This window comes from Lepidochelys kempii, chromosome 9 (assembly GCF_965140285.1).
Source record: "Lepidochelys kempii isolate rLepKem1 chromosome 9, rLepKem1.hap1, whole genome shotgun sequence".
In the NCBI taxonomy this organism is placed as follows: Eukaryota; Metazoa; Chordata; order Testudines; family Cheloniidae; genus Lepidochelys; species Lepidochelys kempii.
Window position 1 is genome coordinate 102,501,897 of NC_136388.1, and position 19,338 is coordinate 102,521,234.

Sequence of the window (19,338 nt, forward strand, 5' to 3'; positions counted from 1 at the left end):
CCAGCCCTCTGTGGAGAAAGAGGTGGTTAGGGACTATTTAGAAAAGCTGGACGTGCACAAGTCCATGGGGCCGGACGAGTTGCATCCGAGAGTGCTAAAGGAATTGGCGGCTGTGATTGCAGAGCCATTGGCCATTATCTTTGAAAACTCGTGGCGAACGGGGGAAGTCCCAGATGACTGGAAAAAGGCTAATCTAGTGCCAATCTTTAAAAAAGGGAAGGAGGAGGATCCTGGGAACTACAGGCCAGTCAGCCTCACCTCAGTCCCTGGAAAAATCATGGAGCAGGTCCTCAAAGAATCAATCCTGAAGCACTTACATGAGAGGAAAGTGATCAGGAACAGCCAGCATGGATTCACCAAGGGAAGGTCATTCCTGACTAATCTAATCGCCTTCTATGATGAGATAACTGGCTCTGTGGATGAAGGGAAAGCAGTGGATGTATTGTTTCTTGACTTTAGCAAAGCTTTTGACACGGTCTCCCACAGTATTCTTGTCAGCAAGTTAAAGAAGTATGGGCTGGATGAATGCACTATAAGGTGGGTAGAAAGTTGGCTAGATTGTCGGGCTCAACGGGTAGTGATCAATGGCTCCATGTCTAGTTGGCAGCCGGTGTCAAGTGGAGTGCCCCAGGGGTCGGTCCTGGGGCCGGTTTTGTTCAATATCTTCATAAATGATCTGGAGGATGGTGTGGATTGCACTCAGCAAATTTGCGGATGATACTAAACTAGGAGGAGTGGTAGATACGCTGGAGGGCAGGGATAGGATACAGAGGGACCTAGACAAATTAGAGGATTGGGCCAAAAGAAATCTGATGAGGTTCAATAAGGATAAATGCAGGGTCCTGCACTTAGGATGGAAGAACCCAATGCACAGCTACAGACTAGGGACCGAATGGCTAGGCAGCAGTTCTGCAGAAAAGGACCTAGGGGTGACAGTGGACGAGAAGCTGGATATGAGTCAGCAGTGTGCCCTTGTTGCCAAGAAGGCCAATGGCATTTTGGGATGTATAAGTAGGGGCATAGCGAGCAGATCGAGGGAGGTGATCGTTCCCCTCTATTCAACACTGGTGAGGCCTCATCTGGAGTACTGTGTCCAGGTTTGGGCCCCACACTACAAGAAGGATGTGGATAAATGGGAGAGAGTCCAGCGAAGGGCAACAAAAATGATTAGGGGTCTGGAACACATGACTTATGAGGAGAGGCTGAGGGAATTGGGATTGTTTAGTCTGCAGAAGAGAAGAATGAGGGGGGATTTGATAGCTGCTTTCAACTATCTGAGAGGTGGTTCCAGAGAGGATGGTTCTAGACTGTTCTCAGTGGTAGTAGAGGACAGAACAAGGAGTAATGGTCTCAAGTTGCAGTGGGGGAGGTTTAGGTTGGATATTAGGAAAAACTTTTTCACTAGGAGGGTGGTGAAACACTGGAATGCGTTACCTAGGGAGGTGGTGGAATCTCCTTCCTTAGAAGTTTTTAAGGTCAGGCTTGACAAAGCCCTGCCTGGGATGATTTAATTGGGGATTGGTCCTGCTTTGAGCAGGGGGTTGGACTAGATGACCTCCTGAGGTCCCTTCCAACCCTGATATTCTATGATCCTATGATTCTATGATGCCCATGGTGCAAAGACTTGTGGGCTGAAGCTGAGCTGGGGGTATGAGTGAGCCTCCCAAGGGGGCCTTAGATGATTACTCAGGGACAGAGGGAAACCTCTGAGGTTAGCTTTGTGGGAGCTAAAATTAAAATCGCTCTGGCTGTGGTGGTGCAGGCAGTGGCTCAGGCCAGCTAGCTGAGTCCAAGGCTGCCTGACTCCAGGTCCCAGACCATGCTGCCATGTGCACGTTGCTATTTTTCACATGCTAGATCAAGCAGAGCTAGTGTGTGTCCGGCTGCTTGGGCTCGCTCCCAGCTGCAGGGTGGACACACCCTTAGGAACCAGCCTGAGAAGAGCAGAGCTGCTGAATGGATCGATGGGCCCAGACTTCGCTCACTGGCCCAAGGCAGCAGCATGGCTTGGGCCTCTCCCAATCTGCATCTGTCGCTGTTGCCTAGCCCCACCAGGGTCACTGCATGCTGGGACTGGTCATCTCCCGGGGCTTGGTCTGTAGCAAAGGTGGAAATGGTTGCAATGATCGTATAAATGTGGTGTGGCTTTCAACTCTCGACCAAGCGCCAGCTCCTGCCTCTGGCACAGCTGGGCAAAGTTGAGTGCCCACCACATAGGCAGGGGCTGCAGTCCCAGGGTGGGGAGAGACAAGCAGCTGTCTAGGGGGACCCCCCAAAATGCCAAGGCTGGCTCAGGGACAGAACCCAGCTTCTTGCCTCTGCTGTCAGCGCAAGACAGATGCAGGCTGCTGCTGGTGGTACTGGCGTTAGAGTAGCAGCTGGCTGATCAGGATGGCTGTACAGCTAGTGTCTGACCTGCCCCTGCCCCCCTCGGGCTGACCCGCTGTCCTGGGCCTGCCCCCAAGGCCTTACAGCGTAACAGGCTGTGAGACGGGAGTGTCCCTCTCGGGGGGGGGGAGGGGCCGAGGGTGACCCACCCCAGACCACGTGCTCAAATGTTAAGTGCTACTGGCCTTGAGCTAAGAGGGCAGCCAGGGTAACTGAATTTAGCTGACAGTTTCCCACTTGAGACACTGCCAGCTGGAAAGGGGACAGGGAAAATGGTTTCTATTACAATGGGACAGATTTATCTGCACGGGAAATGAACCCCCAATTCTGCAGAGCTCTCCAAACCGCCCTTCAGTAGCTCGTGCCAGCCCTGCCTGCCTTAGAGACTGTTAGCTATTTCTGAGCCTCAGATATGGGGTAGGTGCTGCCTTCACACTCCAAGGCATGGTCCCTGCCTGGGAGAGGCTGCAGTCTGGCATGAGCCTGAAGGACGAGGGGGCGATGACAGGCCACCAGGAAGGCAGTAAAGTGCGGCACTGGTCACCAGAGATGATCTTGGCTGGATGGGGAGGGAGATGAGGTCCGTGTCAGAGATCCCAGGAGGTGGTAGGAGGTGCTCAGGGTATGGCTGAGTGATGGGTCTGGCTCCGAGAAGGGTGCTGGCAGCAAGATGTGGTTGGCTCCATGCTCTGTTGTGCTCAGCAGCGAGAGGACTTGGGGAGGGAAGATGAGCTTGTGTTAGTTAGGTCATGCTGTCCCTGAGCTGACAGCAAATCCTCCAGGATGAGGCACAACCAAGAAAGGTGCAGAACCCACTGGAGCTGCTGGGCTCACTCAAGGAGTTCCAGAGTCTCCAGCAGAGAGGAGAGCTGGGACATGTTTTGCATTGCTCTGGGAAGTGCAGAGCTCACTTAGGCACTACATGAATAATTACCCCAAACCAAAGGGAACAGAACATTCGGGGGAAGTGCTCCGACGTCAAGAATGTCAAAATGAAGGTTCTCAGTGCACCTGAGTGGCTCCAAGAGTGAAGCACAGCACAGGAGATGGGCCTCCTAAAACGTACGCAGGTGGTGGCCTGCTTAAAGGACAGCCAGCAGAGAGCCTGCTGCAAGAGGAGCTGTTCTGCCCAAGCCTGAGGCTTCCCCAAGGGAAGGAAGAGTGGGTAGGCTGGAGAAAACAGAGGCAAGGGAGCTCATTACTGACTGCGGGTGGGGTCTGTCCGTGTCTGTGCAGCAATAAAGAGGCTCCTGGAAGCAGCAGGAACAGACTCCCACTGACTTGACAGGGCTTTGGATTGGGCCCTCTGCAGCCAGTGGGTTCTGGTTGTTTCCATTCCACCCAGAGATAGATACACGAAGGGTTAACAAGTTGCTAAGGCTCAGGCAGCCCTGCTCCAACTGGAAGGGGTCACGCTTGGAGGGAGAGCTCAGCAGCTTGAGCTTTGTGAGACTCCTGTCTGCCAGAGCCTCCCTGAGGGAAGATGGGCCTGTTGTGGGGCTGCTGGTTGATTCGTCTCAAATGACTTCGCAGACTGGCCCCTCACCAGCAGCTGCAGGTGGTGCCCTGCCTGAAGGGGCAGCAGCTAAATTACACACCTTTTATTTCCTTAAGCCTGACGGGGACCCAGTGTGGCTTGTCCCGAGCCCAGGCGTGAGCCAGCCCCGCCCCGTTGGGCTAAGCTGACAGCAGTTGTATCATAGGCCTGAAAGCATTGCTTCTGCTACTGCCCGATCAGAAATCGGTGCAAGGGAAAGGAGCCAGGCCTGGCGGGAACAGACAGTCACATAGATGACAGGCTAGTCTAGGGGATGTTGGGAAGAACAGAAAGGCAGGTAAAATTCTGAAGGCAACTGAGGCTGCAGGAGTAAAATTAGATAAAGAAAAGTGCTGACAACCCCAGCTATAGTTGTCAGGCCTCTTTTTTTCCCCCCTTCCCTTCCAGGTGCTCTACAAGGAAGAACCCACAATGGGAAGCAAACGGCGCATTGCCATTACCACTGCTAGCTCTTCCTCTGCCTGCACCAGGCGGGCCCTGCCAGCCCTGGTCTTGGCTTGCTGGGAACGCAGCCTGCATGTCCTTGCCGAGGAAAGCCAGTCTGGGAGAATCGCTCAGTGTGAGGGGTATCTGCTGTGGGAGTCCCCCAGGAAGCAGGTCAGAGAGCTGCAGGAGGAGGTGGCTTGTCAGTGAGCATCGGGGAGCAGGAGGACTTAATTGACAGAATGCGCATGGATACATCTGGGTGGAGGATTCTGGCTGACTGCAGACCAAGAACCAGCTGCTCTACGAGGAGGAGACTGGCAGCTGGCCACCTCAGGCAGTAGCTTGTGCTCTCCCCCATCCCACTCCACCCCAAGTCCTGTCCATTGAGGTGAAAAACCTGGTAGCTGTATTGACAACAGGAGGTGAGGGGCAGACCCCAGTGGCCAAGGAGAAGCCAGCTGCCCTCAAAGCTGGGAGGATCACGGCCACAGCACCTGAGAGGAGGATGCACAGGGTGCCAGAGGTCAGGGACTCCCTTCTGAGGGGGATGGAGGTGTCCATCTGCCTCCCCGTGAGGTCCTGGGAGGTGCAGATGCTGCCTGGATCCTGCATCCAAGATGTTACTGAAAGGCTGAACAGGCTCATCCATCCCCCTGACCACTACCCCGTGCTACTCATCCACATGGGCACTAAGGACACTGCTGGATCTCACCCTGAGCAGGTCAGCAGTGACTACAGGGCTCTGGGTGTGAGGGTGAAGGAGTCAGAGGCACAGTCTGGGTCCATCCTTCTAGTAGAGGGGAAGGGCCCAGGCCAGGACATGCATCCTGGAGACAAATGCAAGGCAGCGCAGACTGTGTCAAAGGAAGAGCTTCAGTTTCTTCCACCGTGGGATGCTGTTCTGGGAAGAGATGGGGCACAAAGACTAGTTATCAATGGTTTACTGTCAAACGGGAAGGGTGGATCTAGTGGGGTCCTGTCGGGGTCAGTCCTGGGTCTGGCACTAGTCATTATTTTCATTAATGACTTGGATAATGGAGTAGAGAGTGCGCTTATAACATTTGGTAGGAGGGATTGCAAGCACTTTGGAGGACAGGATTAGAATTCAAAACAACCATGACAAATTGGAGAATTGGTCTGAAATCAACCAGATGAAATTCTGTAAAGGCAAGTGCAAAGTACTTCACTTAAAAAGAAAAATCAAATGCACAACTACAAAATGGGGAACAACTGGCTAGGTCAGGGGTGGGCAAACTTTTTGGGCCAAGGGCCACATCTGGGTGGGGAAATTGTATGCAAGGCCAGGGCAGAGAGTTGGAGTGCGGGGTGTGGGAGAGGGTGTGGTGTGCAGGAACGGGCTCAGAGCAAGGGATTGGGGCAGAGGAGGGGTGCAGGGTGTAGTAGGGGGCTCAGGGAAGGGGGTTGGGGTGCAGGAGGGTTGCGCTCCGTGGGAGGGAGCTCGGGGGGGTTGGGGTGTGGGGTGCGACGGGGCTAAGGGCAGGGAGATGGGGTGCAGGAGGGGTGTGGGGTGTGGCAGGGGCTCAGGGCACGGGGTTGGGGTGTAGGAGGGATGCGGGGTGTGATGGGGGCTCAGGGCAGGGAGTTGGGGTGCAGGAGGGGTGTGGGGTGTGGCAGGGGCTCAGGGCACGGGGTTGGGGTGCAGGAGGGATGCGGGGTGTGATGGGGGCTCAGGGCAGGGAGTTGGGGTGCAGGAGGGGTGTGGGGTGCGACGGGGCTCAGGGCAGGGAGATGGGGTGCAGGAGGGTGTGGGGTGTGGCAGGGGCTCAGGGCAGGGAGTTGGGGTGCAGGAGGGGTGTGGGGTGTGACGGGGCTCAGGGCAGGGAGATGGGGTGCAGGAGGGGTGTGGGGTGTGGCAGGGGCTCAGGGCACGGGGTTGGGGTGCAGGAGGGATGCGGGGTGCGACGGGGCTCAGGGCAGGGAGTTGGGGTGCAGGAGGGGTGTGGGGTGCACAAGGGGGCTCAGGGCAGGGAGTTGGAGGGGGGGTGCAGGAGGGGTTCAGGCATGGCAGCGGCGTGCACCAGGGCCAGGGCAGGCTCCCTGCCTGCCTGCCTGCTCTGGCCCCGTGCTGCGCCGCTCCGGGAAGCAGCCAGAACTACGTCCCTGCGCGGCCCTGTGGGGGAGGGGGGCACAGGGCTCCGCGTGCTGCCCTTGCCACGCCTCCAAGTACCTCCCCTGAAGCTCCCATTGGCCGCGGTTCCCTGTTCCCAGCCAATGGGAGCTGCGGGGGGTCCTGCCTGGAGGCAAGGGCAATGCACGGAGCCCTCTGCTCCCCCACCCGGGGCCCCAGAGACGTGGTGCCGGCCGCTTCGGAGAGCGGTGCGGGGCCTGCGGCACCACAGGGGGCAATCCCGGGAGCGGGACCCAAAGCCCTGAGGGGCCAGATCCGGCCCCTGGGCTGTCGTTTGCCCACCCCTGCGCTAGGTGTTAGTACAGGTGAAAAGAATGTGTGTGTGGGGGGGGGCTATAGTGGTGCACAAATTGCATAAGAGCCAACCATCTGCTGCAGTTGCAAAAAAGGCTGGTATCACTCTGGGGTGTATTAACAGGAGTGTTGTATGTAAGACAGAGGAGGTAACTGTCCCGCTCTGCTCAGCGCTGGGGAGGCATCAGTTGGAGTACTGTGCCCAAACAGGGGAGACAGAGTACAGAGGAGAGTAACAAAAATGATAAAAGGTTTAGCCCTTGTCTACATCTACTTTGATGTAACTTGTGTTGCTCAGGGGTGTGAATAATCCACACTCCTGAGCAACGTAAATTACACCGAGCGAAGTGTCAGCATAGAGAGCGCTGTTTCGGAGGCAGAGCTTCTCCTGCTGATACCGTTACTGCTTCTCGTGGAGGCAGGAGTTAAGCCGACGAGAGAGCTCTCTCACGTCAGTGTAGAGCATCTCCACCCCAAGCCCTACAGCAGCACTGGTGCCGCGGTAAGTGCCGTAGCGTAGATGTAGCCTTAGAAAACCTGACTGTGAGGAAAGGTTAAAAAACCGGGCATGTTTAGCCTTAGAAAAAAGGCAACTGAGGAGGGACTGATCAGTCTACAACTACGATAAGGGGCTGTTTAAAACAGGACTGTGATTAACTGTCCTGCCTTCAGTGGACATGGAGAACAAGAAGTAATTGGCTTACTCTGAGCAAGGCAGATCTAGGTTAGATATTGTGGAAGATATTTCTACCTACAAGGGTAGTTAAGCTCTGAAATAGGCTTCCAAGGTCTCCCGTAGAATCCCCATCCATGGAGATTTTAAAGAACCGGTTGGACAAAGACCTCCCAGGGATGGTCTAGAATCATGGGATCATAGAATATCAGGGTTGGAAGGGACCTCAGGAGGTCATCTAGTCCAACCCCCTGCTCAAAGCAGGACCAATCCCCAACTAAATCATCCCAGCCAGGGCTTTGTCAAGCCTGACCTTAAAAACTTCTAAGGAAGGAGATTCCACCACCTCCCTAGGTAACGCATTCCAGTGTTTCACCACCCTCCTAGTGAAAAAGTTTTTCCTAATATCCAACCTAAACCTCCCCCACTGCAACTTGAGACCGTTATTCCTCATTCTGTCATCTGCTACCACTGAGAACAGTCTAGATCCATCCTCTTCAGGTAGTTGAAAGCAGCTATCAAATCCCCCCTCATTCCTCTCTTCCGCAGACTAAACAATCCCAGTTCTCTCAGCCTCCCCTCATAAGTCATGTGTTCCAGACCCCTAATAATTTTTGTTGCTCTCCGATGGACGTTTTCCAATTTTTCCACATCCTTCTTGTAGTGTGGGGCCCAAAAACTGGACACAGTACTCCAGATGAGGCCTCACCAATGTAGAATAGAGGGGAATGATCACATCCCTCGATCTGCTGGCAATGCCCCTACTTATACAGCCCAAAATGCCATTGGCCTTCTTGGCAACAAGGGCACACTATTGACTCATATCCAGCTTCTCGTCCACTGTCACCCCTAGGTCCTTTTCTGCAGAACTGCTGCCTAGCCCTACGATCCCTAGTCTGTAGCAGTGCATGGGATTCTTCCGTCAGGACTCTGCACTTGTCCCTGTGGAACCTTATCGGATTTCTTTTGGCCCAATCCTCTAATTTGTCTAGGGCCCTCTGTATCCTATCCCTACCCTCCAGCATATCTACCTCTCCTCCCAGTTTAGTGTCAAATGCAAAGTTGCTGACGGTGCAATCCACACCATCCTCCAGATCATTAATGAAGATATTGAACAAAACCGGTCCCAGGACCGACCCTTGGGGCACTCCACTTGATACCGGCTGCCAACTCGACAAGGAGCCAAAGATCACTACCCGTTGAGCCCGACAATCTAGCCAGCTTTCTATCCACCTTATAGTCCATTCATCCAGCCCATACTTCTTTAACTTACTGGCAAGAATACTGTGGGAGACCCTGTCAAAAGCTTTGCTAAAGTCAAGGAACAACATGTCCACTGCTTTCCCCTCATCCACAGAGCCAGTTATCTCGTCATAGAAGGCAATTAGATTAGTCAGGCATGACTTGCCCTTGGTGAATCCATGCTGACTGTTCCTGATCACTTTCCTCTCCTCGAAGTGCTTCAGAATTGATTCCTTGAGGACCTGCTCCATGATTTTTCCAGGGACTGAGGTGAGGCTGACTGGCCTGTAATTCCCAGGATCCTCTTTCTTCCCTTTTTTAAAGATGGGCACTACATTAGCCTTTTTCCAGTCGTCCAGGACCTCCCCCGATCACCATGAGTTTTCAAAGATAATGGCCAATGGCTCTGCAATCACATCTGCCAACTCCTTTAGCACTCTCGGATGCAGCGCATCCGGCCCCATAAACTTGTGCTCATCCAGCTTTTCTACACAGTCCTGTACCACTTCTTTCTCCACAGAGGGCTGGTCACCTCCTCCCCATGCTGTCCTGCCCAGTGCAGTAGTCTGGGAGCTGACCTTGTTTGTGAAGACAGAGGCAAAAAAAGCATTGAGTACATTAGCTTTTTCCACATCCTCTGTCACTAGGTTGCCTCCCTCATTCAGTAAGGGGCCCACACTTTCCTTGACTTTCTTCTTGTTGCTAACATACCTGAAGAAACCCGTCTTGTTACTCTTAACATCTCTTGCTAGCTGCACCTCCAGGTGTGATTTGGCCTTCCTGATTTTACTCCTGCATGCCCAAGCAATTTTTTTATACTCTTCCCTGGTCATTTGTCCAATCTTCCACTTCTTGTAAGCTTCTTTTTTGTGTTGAAGATCAGCAAGGATTTCACTGTTAAGCCAAGCTGGTCGCCTGCCATATTTACTATTCTTTCTACACATCGGGATGGTTTGTCCCTGTAACCTCAATAAGGAGTCTTTAAAATACAGTCAGCTCTCCTGGACTCCTTTCCCCCTCATGTTATTCTCCCAGGGGATCCTGCCCATCAGTTCCCTGAGGGAATCAAAGTCTGCTTTTCTGAAGTCCAGGGTCTGCATTCTGTGGCTCTCCTTTCTTCCCTGTGTCAGGATCCTGAACTCGACCATCTCATGGTCACTGCCTCCCAGGTTCCCATCCACTTTTGCTTCCCCTGCCAATTCTTCCCGGTTTGTGAGCAGCAGGTCAAGAAGAGCTCTGACCCTAGTTGGTTCCTCCAGCACTTGCACCAGGAAATTGTCCCCTACACTTTCCAAAAACTTCCTGGATTGTCTGTGCACCGCTGTATTGATCTCCCAGCAGATATCCATCCATGACAGTGCTCCAGTCATGTGAGTTATCCCACCAAATCTCTGTTATTCCAATCACATCATAGTTCCTTGACTGTGCCAGGACTTGCAGTTCTCCCTGCTTGTTTCCCAGGCTTCTTGCATTTGTGTATAGGCCCTTGAGATAACTTGGTGTTTGTCCTGCTTTCTTAGTATGAGGCAGGAGCCCTCCCCTTTCGCGTTCTCCTGCTCATGCTTCCTCCCGGTATCTCATGTCCCCACTTACCTCAGGGCTTTGCTCTCCTTTCCCCCCAGTGAACCTAGTTTAAAGCCCTCCTCACTAGGTTAGCCAGCCTGCTTGCGAAGATGCTCTTCCCTCTCTTCGTTAGGTGGAGCCTGTCTCTGCCTAGCACTCCTCCTTCTTGGAACACCATCCCATGGTCAAAGAATCCAAAGCCTCCGTCTCGGTTTACTTGGTCCTGTCCCAGCATTGGGGGTTGGACTAGATGACCACTCGAAGTCCCTTCCAGCCCAACATTTCTATGATTAGGAGAAGGGATGACGACGCAGCCAGAAGTCAAAGTGCCTAAAATGCCACCACCTAAATGTGTGCTGGAGCCGCTGCAGTTCCACAGGTCAGGTCACGGCTCGGAGCTCATTTCTCCAGCGTGTGCACTCACAGGTCCCATCTCGTCACAAACCGCCTAACACGGTTACTGTCTGAGGGGGTCAAGGGAGAGGCTCTGAGTCCGTGTCCCGGGGTGGGGGCGCTGCATGGTGATCTCCCACCTTCATGCAGCCAGTGGCCTGTGCTCCCATTGCCATGCTGAAGCCTCCGCATTCATCTACTGATAAATAAAACTTGCGGATTTAAATTTTTGGCCCAGAATGCCCTCAGGAGTAACACATGCTAGCAGCTGTGGTTTTGCTGGAATGCGCCTCTTATGCCGAGATGATGGGAAGCTTGCAGCGGGTTTTCCAGACACCGAGAGCAGGTGCACCCACATAGAGAGAGAATGTCTGAACAACAGGCAGCTTGAGAGATTAGTGGTATCTGCAGGGTCTCTATCACTCCAAGATGTTCCTGAACAGCAATGCTGGTTGAGATAGCTCTTGTATGTGGGAGGCAAGCCTGGAGCACTGGCTGCCCGTTCAGCGAGGATCCCAGTTTATTCCCGAGGTTCTTGGAATGAGAGTACTACACAAGGGCCTACCAGCCTCCCCACTAACGTCAGAACAGACTAAAACAGAGACTAGAGCAGATACACATCTGAAAACTATACCCACGGTGCAGATACTTATCAGGGCCTCACATCCTGCTGCTAAACTCCATGCAGTGAGAGAGGGACTCTCCATGGTTGAGAGTTTGAGCAGCTCTGCTAATTGCATTGCAGGCCCATGGGCCTGGCAGGACTTATGGGAAAATGCTGTGCTCTTTATTCTAATAGAGTCCCTTACTCAGCGTTACAAGAAACTGACTCATTCTCTGAATCTTTGCCTGTGGTCTACAGCTGACCCCTCCACTTCCCTCTCCAGAGAGAATGGATATGAGCAGCACCTGCCTCCTGCCCTACTCCTGGAACCTGAGGCCTGTGCTCTGAGGGTTCAAACTGGAGGCTGATGAGATTAGAGCCTCTTTCCCCATGGAGATGAGGGCGGGAGCTTGACAGCTTTGCAACATAGTACTTCCAGTGCGGGATCTGGCCTTGAGTCTTCCCATGGCCTCTTGCTTGCTGCCTCAGTGGGGGAAGCAGAGAGCTCAGGAGCTCCCTGCTGGACTTCCCCAATTCTTGCAGCCATTCAGGAGTGGTGCTGATAGGCTGGGGATGCCATGTACTGCCTTGCGGCCAGCCATCACCTCCCTGAGCTGTGACCCTGACGGACGCCACGTACCGCCCTGTGGCCAGCTGTCACCCCCGAGTCATCACCCTGACAGATGCCACATACTGCCCTGAGGCCAGACATCACCCTGACAGGCATCACGCACTGCCCTGTGGCTAGACGTCACCACCCTGAGCCATCACCAATAGATGCCACGTACTGCCCTGAGGCCTGATGTCCCCCCCCAGCCGTCACCCTGACGGACACCAGACATCACCCTGACGGATGCCATGTACTGTCCCTGCAGTCAGACATCACTCCCACAGAGCCATCCCCCGATGGACACCACATCATGCCCCTGCAGACAGACACCCTGACGGACGCCATGTACTGCCCTGTGGACAGATGTCATCCCTTGAGCAGCGTCTTCACTCGTCATTGCTATGTCACTGGTGCCGATATATTTTTGAGCCCCTGTAGCACAACGAGGTGCCCAAGTGACACAGTGGCGGCCTCTGGCCACAGAGGATGCAGCAATGCAAGCCTCTTCTCCCCCACCCCTGGCAACATGCCTCAGCCCTGGGTCTAGGGGGAGAAGTGAATTCAGCCTCTGTGGACCATTCAGGCCTTATCCTTGAGACAGCAAAGGGGCCAGTTTGTGGCGGTGACTTGTGATGCAGACAAGGCACCATGAGTAAGTGACCTGAGTTTTACCAAATGCTTCACAAAGGCCCCCAAACCGCCATCAGGTGGTGATGAGTTTATGCCTGCCTAAGATGGGATGGCTCTGAACCCACAGGTCAAAGGATCTACAGACAGCGCACAATCTCCAGAGCCAGCATGGCCTCCCCTTGCTAGATATTCACATCGCGGGCCCCCCCTTCCCCCCCGTAAGCCTCATGCTGCTGAACTCCTGCCTTGCCTGGGGTGGCCTCTCAGTGAGGCATGTTCCTGAAGCTCCAAATGTGGCCTGTAGAACAAAGGCAGGGAGCGGATTCAGGAAAGTGTTGGGCAGCTGAGATTCACAGAACAGTGAGCGCGAGAATTACCTTGTGGGCTCTGGGCAGCCATGGCTCGCAGGCTGCGACCAGAGAGCAGGAGGATTAGAGTCAGGAACATCCCAGCTTCCTTCCTGGCAGAGGAGGGAGAGAGAGGGGAATCCATGGCCCTGTATTGCCACGCGTTCTCTGGGCGCCGGGGCCAGCCGGCAGAGCTGGCTGTATCACAGCTCCTCATGGGCCGAGTGCTCGCTGCTGAAGGAGAATACCACGCAGCTGACTCTCCACTTCCGCACTCATTGCTGCTTCCTGTACAAAACCTTGTCCCCGCGTGCTTGCAGGCAGGAGAGTGCTCGGTCTCGGCAGCCCTCGGGGGTAGGCACAGTGTGTGCTTCGCTCTACAGCCAAGGGAAACTCCCTGTGAGCTGCAGCCCAGCCTGTGGCGAGCAGCCGTGCAGAGCTTGCCAGGCCCCCCACAGCAGGGGAGTTCATGTCGGGGGACAGGGTAGGCAGCTGAGGCGCAGCCTGATCTGGCAGCTGGACTGGAAAGGCACCAGCTGCAGGGTGGCCTCATAGCAAGGGGGCACTGGCATCACGGCCTGGCCTGGTCGTGTGGTGACAATGGGCTGGGCCTGCCCCAGAGCTGGAGCACAGGCCGCCCCAGAGCGGGACCATGGGCTTCCCCAGAGCGAGACCACGGGCTGGAGCACAGACTGCCCCAGGACTGGAGCACGGGCCGCCCCAGGGCTGGAGCACGGGCTGGAGCATGGGCCGCCCCAGGGCGGGACCACGGGCTGGAGCATGGGCTGCCCCCTGGTGCCAACTTTCTATTTGCAGACAACCGAACACCCTTGTCCCGCCTCCTTCCCTGAGGCCCACCCCTTCTCCAAGGCTCTACCCCTGCTCACTCCATCCCCCCTCCCTCCACCGCTCGCTCTCCCTCAGCCTCACTCATTTTCACCAGGCTGGGGCAGGGGGTTGGAGTGTGAGGGGGGAGAGGGCTCTGGCTGGGTGTGTGGGCTCTGGGATGGGGTTTGCGATGAGGGGTTCAGAGTGCAGTAGGGGGCTCCGGGCTGGGGGTTGGTGTGTGGGAGGGGTATGGTCCCCAGGGTAGGGTCAGAAAGAAAGGGTTTCGGGGTGCAGGAGGGGGCTCTGGGCTGGGGGTTGGTGTGTGGGAGGGGTATGGGCCCCAGGGTGAATCACAGAATATCAGGGTTGGAAGGGACCTCAGGAGGTCATCTAGTCCAACCCCCTGCTCAAAGCAGGACCAATCCCCAATTAAATCATCCCAGCCAGAGCTTTGTCAAGCTGGACCTTGAAAACTTCTACGGAAGGAGATTCCACCACTTCCCTAGATAACGCATTCCAGTGCTTCACAACCCTCCTAGTGAAAAACTTTTCCTAATATCCAACCTAAACCTCCCCCACTGCAACTTGAGACCATTACTCCTTGTCCTGTCATCTGCTACCACTGAGAACAGTCCAGAGCCATCCTCTTTGGAACCCCCTTTCAGGTAGTTGAAAGCAGCTACCAAATCCCCCCTCATTCTCATCTTCCATAAACTAAACATCCCCAGTTCCCTCAGCCTCTCCTCATAACTCATGTGTTCCAGTCCCCTAATCATTTTTCTTGCCCTCCGCTGGACTCTTTCCAATTTTTCCACATCCTTCTTAAAGTGTGGGGCCCAAAACTGGACGCAGTACTCCAGATGAGGCCTCACCAATGTCGAATAGAGGGGAACGATCACGTCCCTCAGTCTGCTGGCAGTGCCCCTACTTATACATCCCAAAATGCCATTGGCCTTCTTGGCAACAAGGGCACACTGTTGACTCATATCCAGCTTCTTGTCCACTGTAACCCCTAGGTCCTTTTCTGCAGAACTGCTGCCAAGCCATTTGGTCCCTAGTCTGTAGCAGTGCATTGGATTCTTCCGTCCTAAGTGCAGGACTCTGCACTTGTTCTTGTTGAACCTCATCAGATTTCTTTTGGCCCAATCCTCCAATTTGTCTAGGTCCCTCTGTATCCTATCCCTGCCCTCCAGCGTATCTACCACTCCTCCCAGTTTAGTCTCATCTGCAAACTTGCTGAGGGTGCATGACCATCCTCCAGATCATTAATGAAGATATTGAACAAAACCGGCCCGAGGACTGACCCTTGGGGCACTCCACTTGATACCGGCTGCCAACTAGATATGGAGCCATTGATCACTACCCGTTGAGCCCGACAATCTAGCCAGCTTTCTATCCACCTTTATAGTCCATTCATCCAGCCCATACTTCTTTAACTTACTGGCAAGAATACTGTGGGAGACCATGTCAAAAGCTTTGCTAAAGTCAAGGAACAACACGTCCACTGCTTTCCCGTCATCCACAGAGCCAGTTATTTCATCATAGAAGGCAATTAGATTAGTCAGGCATGACTTGCCCTTGGTGAATCCATGCTGACTGTTCCTGATCACTTTCCTCTAAGTGCTTCAGAGTTGATTCCTTGAGGACCTGCTCCATGATTTTTCCAGGGACTGAGGTGAGGCTGGCCTGTAGTTCCCAGGATCCTCCTTCTTCCCTTTTTTAAAGATGGGCACTACATTAGCCTTTTTCCAGTCGTGCAGGACTTCCCCCGATCACCATGAGTTTTCAAAGATAATGGCTCTGCAATCCCATCCGCCAACTCCTTTAGCACTCTTGGATGCAGCGCATCCGGCCCCAGAAACTTGTGCTCGTCCAGCTTTTCGAAATAGTCCCGAACCACTTCTTTCTCCACAGAGGGCTGGTCACCTCCTCCCCATGCTGTGTTGCCCAGTGTAGTAGTCTGGGAGCTGACCTTGTTTGTGAAGACAGAGGTGAAAAAAGCATTGAGTACATTAGCTTTTTCCACATCCTCTGTCACTAGGTTGCCTCCCTCCTTCAGTAAGGGGTCCACACTTTCCTTGACTTTCTTCTTGTTGCCAACATACCTGAAGAAACCCGTCTTGTTACTCTTGACATTTCTTGCTAGCTGCACCTCTAGGTGTGATTTGGCCTTCCTGATTTTACTCCTGCATGCCCAAGCAATTTTTTTATACTCTTCCCTGGTCATTTGTCCAATCTTCCACTTCTTGTAAGCTTCTTTTTTGTGTTGAAGATCAGCAAGGATTTCACTGTTAAGCCAAGCTGGTCGCCTGCCATATTTACTATTCTTTCTACACATCGGGATGGTTTGTCCCTGTAACCTCAATAAGGAGTCTTTAAAATACAGTCAGCTCTCCTGGACTCCTTTCCCGCTCATGTTATTCTCCCAGAGGATCCTGCCCATCAGTTCCCTGAGGGAATCAAAGTCTGCTTTTCTGAAGTCCAGGGTCTGCATTCTGCGGCTCTCCTTTCTTCCCTGTGTTAGGATCCTGAACTCGACCATCTCATGGTCACTGCCTCCCAGGTTCCCATCCACTTTTGCTTCCCCTGCCAATTCTTCCCGGTTTGTGAGCAGCAGGTCAAGAAGAGCTCTTACCCTAGTTGGTTCCTCCAGCACTTGCACCAGGAAATTGTCCCCTACACTTTCCAAAAACTTCCTGGATTGTCTGTGCACCGCTGTATTGCTCTCCCAGCAGATATCAGGGTGATTGAAGTCTCCCATAAGAACCACAGCCTGCGATCTAGTAACTTCCGTTAGTTGCCTGAAGAAAGCCTCGTCCACCTCATCCTCCTGGTCCGGTGGTTTATAGCAGACTCCCACCACGACATCACCCTTGTTGCTCACACTTCTAAACTTAATCCAGAGACACTCAGGTTTTTCTGCAGTTTCATACCGGAGCTCTGAGCTGTCATACTGCTCCCTTACATACAGTGCAACTCCCCCACCTTTTCTGCCCTTCCTGAACAGCTTATATCCATCCATGACAGTGCTCCAGTCATGTGAGTTATCCCACCAAGTCTCTGTTATTCCAATCACATCATAATTCCTTGACTGTGCCAGGACTTGCAGTTCTCCCTGCTTGTTTCCCAGGCTTCTTGCATTTGTGTATAGGCCCTTGAGATAACTTGGTGTTTGTCCTGCTTTCTTAGTATGAGGCAGGAGCCCTCCCCTTTCGCGTTCTCCTGCTCATGCTTCCTCCCGGTATCTCATGTCCCCACTTACCTCAGGGCTTTGCTCTCCTTCCCCCCAGTGAACCTAGTTTAAAGCCCTCCTCACTAGGTTAGCCAGCCTGCTTGCGAAGATGCTCTTCCCTCTCTTCGTTAGGTGGAGCCTGTCTCTGCCTAGCACTCCTCCTTCTTGGAACACCATCCCATGGTCAAAGAATCCAAAGCCTCCGTCTCGGTTTACTTGGTCCTGTCCCAGCATTGGGGGTTGGACTAGATGACCACTCGAAGTCCCTTCCAGCCCAACATTTCTATGATTAGGAGAAGGGATGACGACGCAGCCAGAAGTCAAAGTGCCTAAAATGCCACCACCTAAATGTGTGCTGGAGCCGCTGCAGTTCCACAGGTCAGGTCACGGCTCGGAGCTCATTTCTCCAGCTTGTGCACTCACAGGTCCCATCTCGTCATAAACCGCCTAACACGGTTACTGTCTGAGGGGGTCAAGGGAGAGGCTCTGAGTCCGTGTCCCGGGGTGGGGGCGCTGCATGGTGATCTCCCACCTTCATGCAGCCAGTGGCCTGTGCTCCCATTGCCATGCTGAAGCCTCCGCATTCATCTACTGATAAATAAAACTTGCGGATTTAAATTTTTGGCCCAGAATGCCCTCAGGAGTAACACATGCTAGCAGCTGTGGTTTTGCTGGGATGCGCCTCTTACGCCGAGATGATGGGAAGCTTGCAGCGGGTTTTCCAGACACCGAGAGCAGGTGCACCCACATAGAGAGAGAATGTCTGAACAACAGGCAGCTTGAGAGATTAGTGGTATCTGCAGGGTCTCTATCACTCCAAGATGTTCCTGAACAGCAATGCTAGTTGAGATAGCTCTTGTATGTGGGAGGCAAGCCTGGAGCACTGGCTGCCCGTTCAGCGAGGATCCCAGTTTATTCCCGAGGTTCTTGGAATGAGAGTACTACACAAGGGCCTACCAGCCTCCCCACTGACGTCAGAACAGACTAAAACAGAGACTAGAGCAGATACACATCTGAAAACTATACCCACGGTGCAGATACTTATCAGGGCCTCACATCCTGCTGCTAAACTCCATGCAGTGAGAGAGGAACTCTCCATGGTTGAGAGTTTGAGCAGCTCTGCTAATTGCATTGCAGGCCCATGGGCCTGGCAGGACTTATGGGAAAATGCTGTGCTCTTTATTCTAATAGAGTCCCTTACTCAGCATTACAAGAAACTGACTCATTCTCTGAATCTTTGCCTGTGGTCTACAGCTGACCCCTCCACTTCCCTCTCCAGAGAGAATGGATATGAGCAGCACCTGCCTCCTGCCCTACTCCTGGAACCTGAGGCCTGTGCTCTGAGGGTTCAAACTGGAGGCTGATGAGATTAGAGCCTCTTTCCCCATGGAGATGAGGGCGGGAGCTTGACAGCTTTGCAACATAGTACTTCCAGTGCGGGATCTGGCCTTGAGTCTTCCCATGGCCTCTTGCTTGCTGCCTCAGTGGGGGAAGCAGAGAGCTCAGGAGCTCCCTGCTGGACTTCCCCAATTCTTGCAGCCATTCAGGAGTGGTGCTGATAGGCTGGGGATGCCATGTACTGCCTTGCGGCCAGCCATCACCTCCCTGAGCTGTGACCCTGACGGACGCCACGTACCGCCCTGTGGCCAGCTGTCACCCCCGAGTCATCACCCTGACAGATGCCACATACTGCCCTGAGGCCAGACATCACCCTGACAGGCATCACGCACTGCCCTGTGGCTAGACGTCACCACCCTGAGCCATCACCGATAGATGCCACGTACTGCCCTGAGGCCTGATGTCCCCCCCCAGCCGTCACCCTGATGGACACCAGACATCACCCTGACGGATGCCATGTACTGTCCCTGCAGTCAGACATCACTCCCACAGAGCCATCCCCCGATGGACACCACATCATGCCCCTGCAGACAGACACCCTGACGGATGCCATGTACTGCCCTGTGGACAGATGTCATCCCTTGAGCAGCGTCTTCACTCGTCATTGCTATGTCACTGGTGCCGATATATTTTTGAGCCCCTGTAGCACAACGAGGTGCCCAAGTGACACAGTGGCGGCCTCTGGCCACAGAGGATGCAGCAATGCAAGCCTCTTCTCCCCCACCCCTGGCAACATGCCTCAGCCCTGGGTCTAGGGGGAGAAGTGAATTCAGCCTCTGTGGACCATTCAGGCCTTATCCTTGAGACAGCAAAGGGGCCAGTTTGTGGCGGTGACTTGTGATGCAGACAAGGCACCATGAGTAAGTGACCTGAGTTTTACCAAATGCTTCACAAAGGCCCCCAAACCGCCATCAGGTGGTGATGAGTTTATGCCTGCCTAAGATGGGATGGCTCTGAACCCACAGGTCAAAGGATCTACAGACAGCGCACAATCTCCAGAGCC

The 19,338-nt window shown here is 53.8% G+C and overlaps 1 protein-coding gene across 6 annotated transcripts in view; it reads right to left on the reverse strand.

Moving 5' to 3' along the window:
* IL2RG (interleukin 2 receptor subunit gamma) overlaps positions 1 to 19,338 on the reverse strand; it is a 45,900-nt gene that overhangs the window by 15,858 nt on the left and 10,704 nt on the right. For 3 of the 6 annotated variants that reach the window (XM_078854305.1, XM_078854307.1, XM_078854306.1), the window contains exon 3: positions 12,908 to 13,254. The exons of 1 other annotated variant lie outside the window; for it this stretch is intronic. In XM_078854305.1, coding sequence (XP_078710431.1) covers positions 12,908 to 13,094 — 187 coding nt within the window. In that variant the 5' untranslated portion in view covers positions 13,095 to 13,254. Of the gene's footprint in view, positions 1 to 12,907; positions 13,255 to 19,338 lie in introns of those variants that run through there. 2 more of the 6 variants (XM_073358642.1, XR_012160647.2) reach the window with 2 other exon arrangements.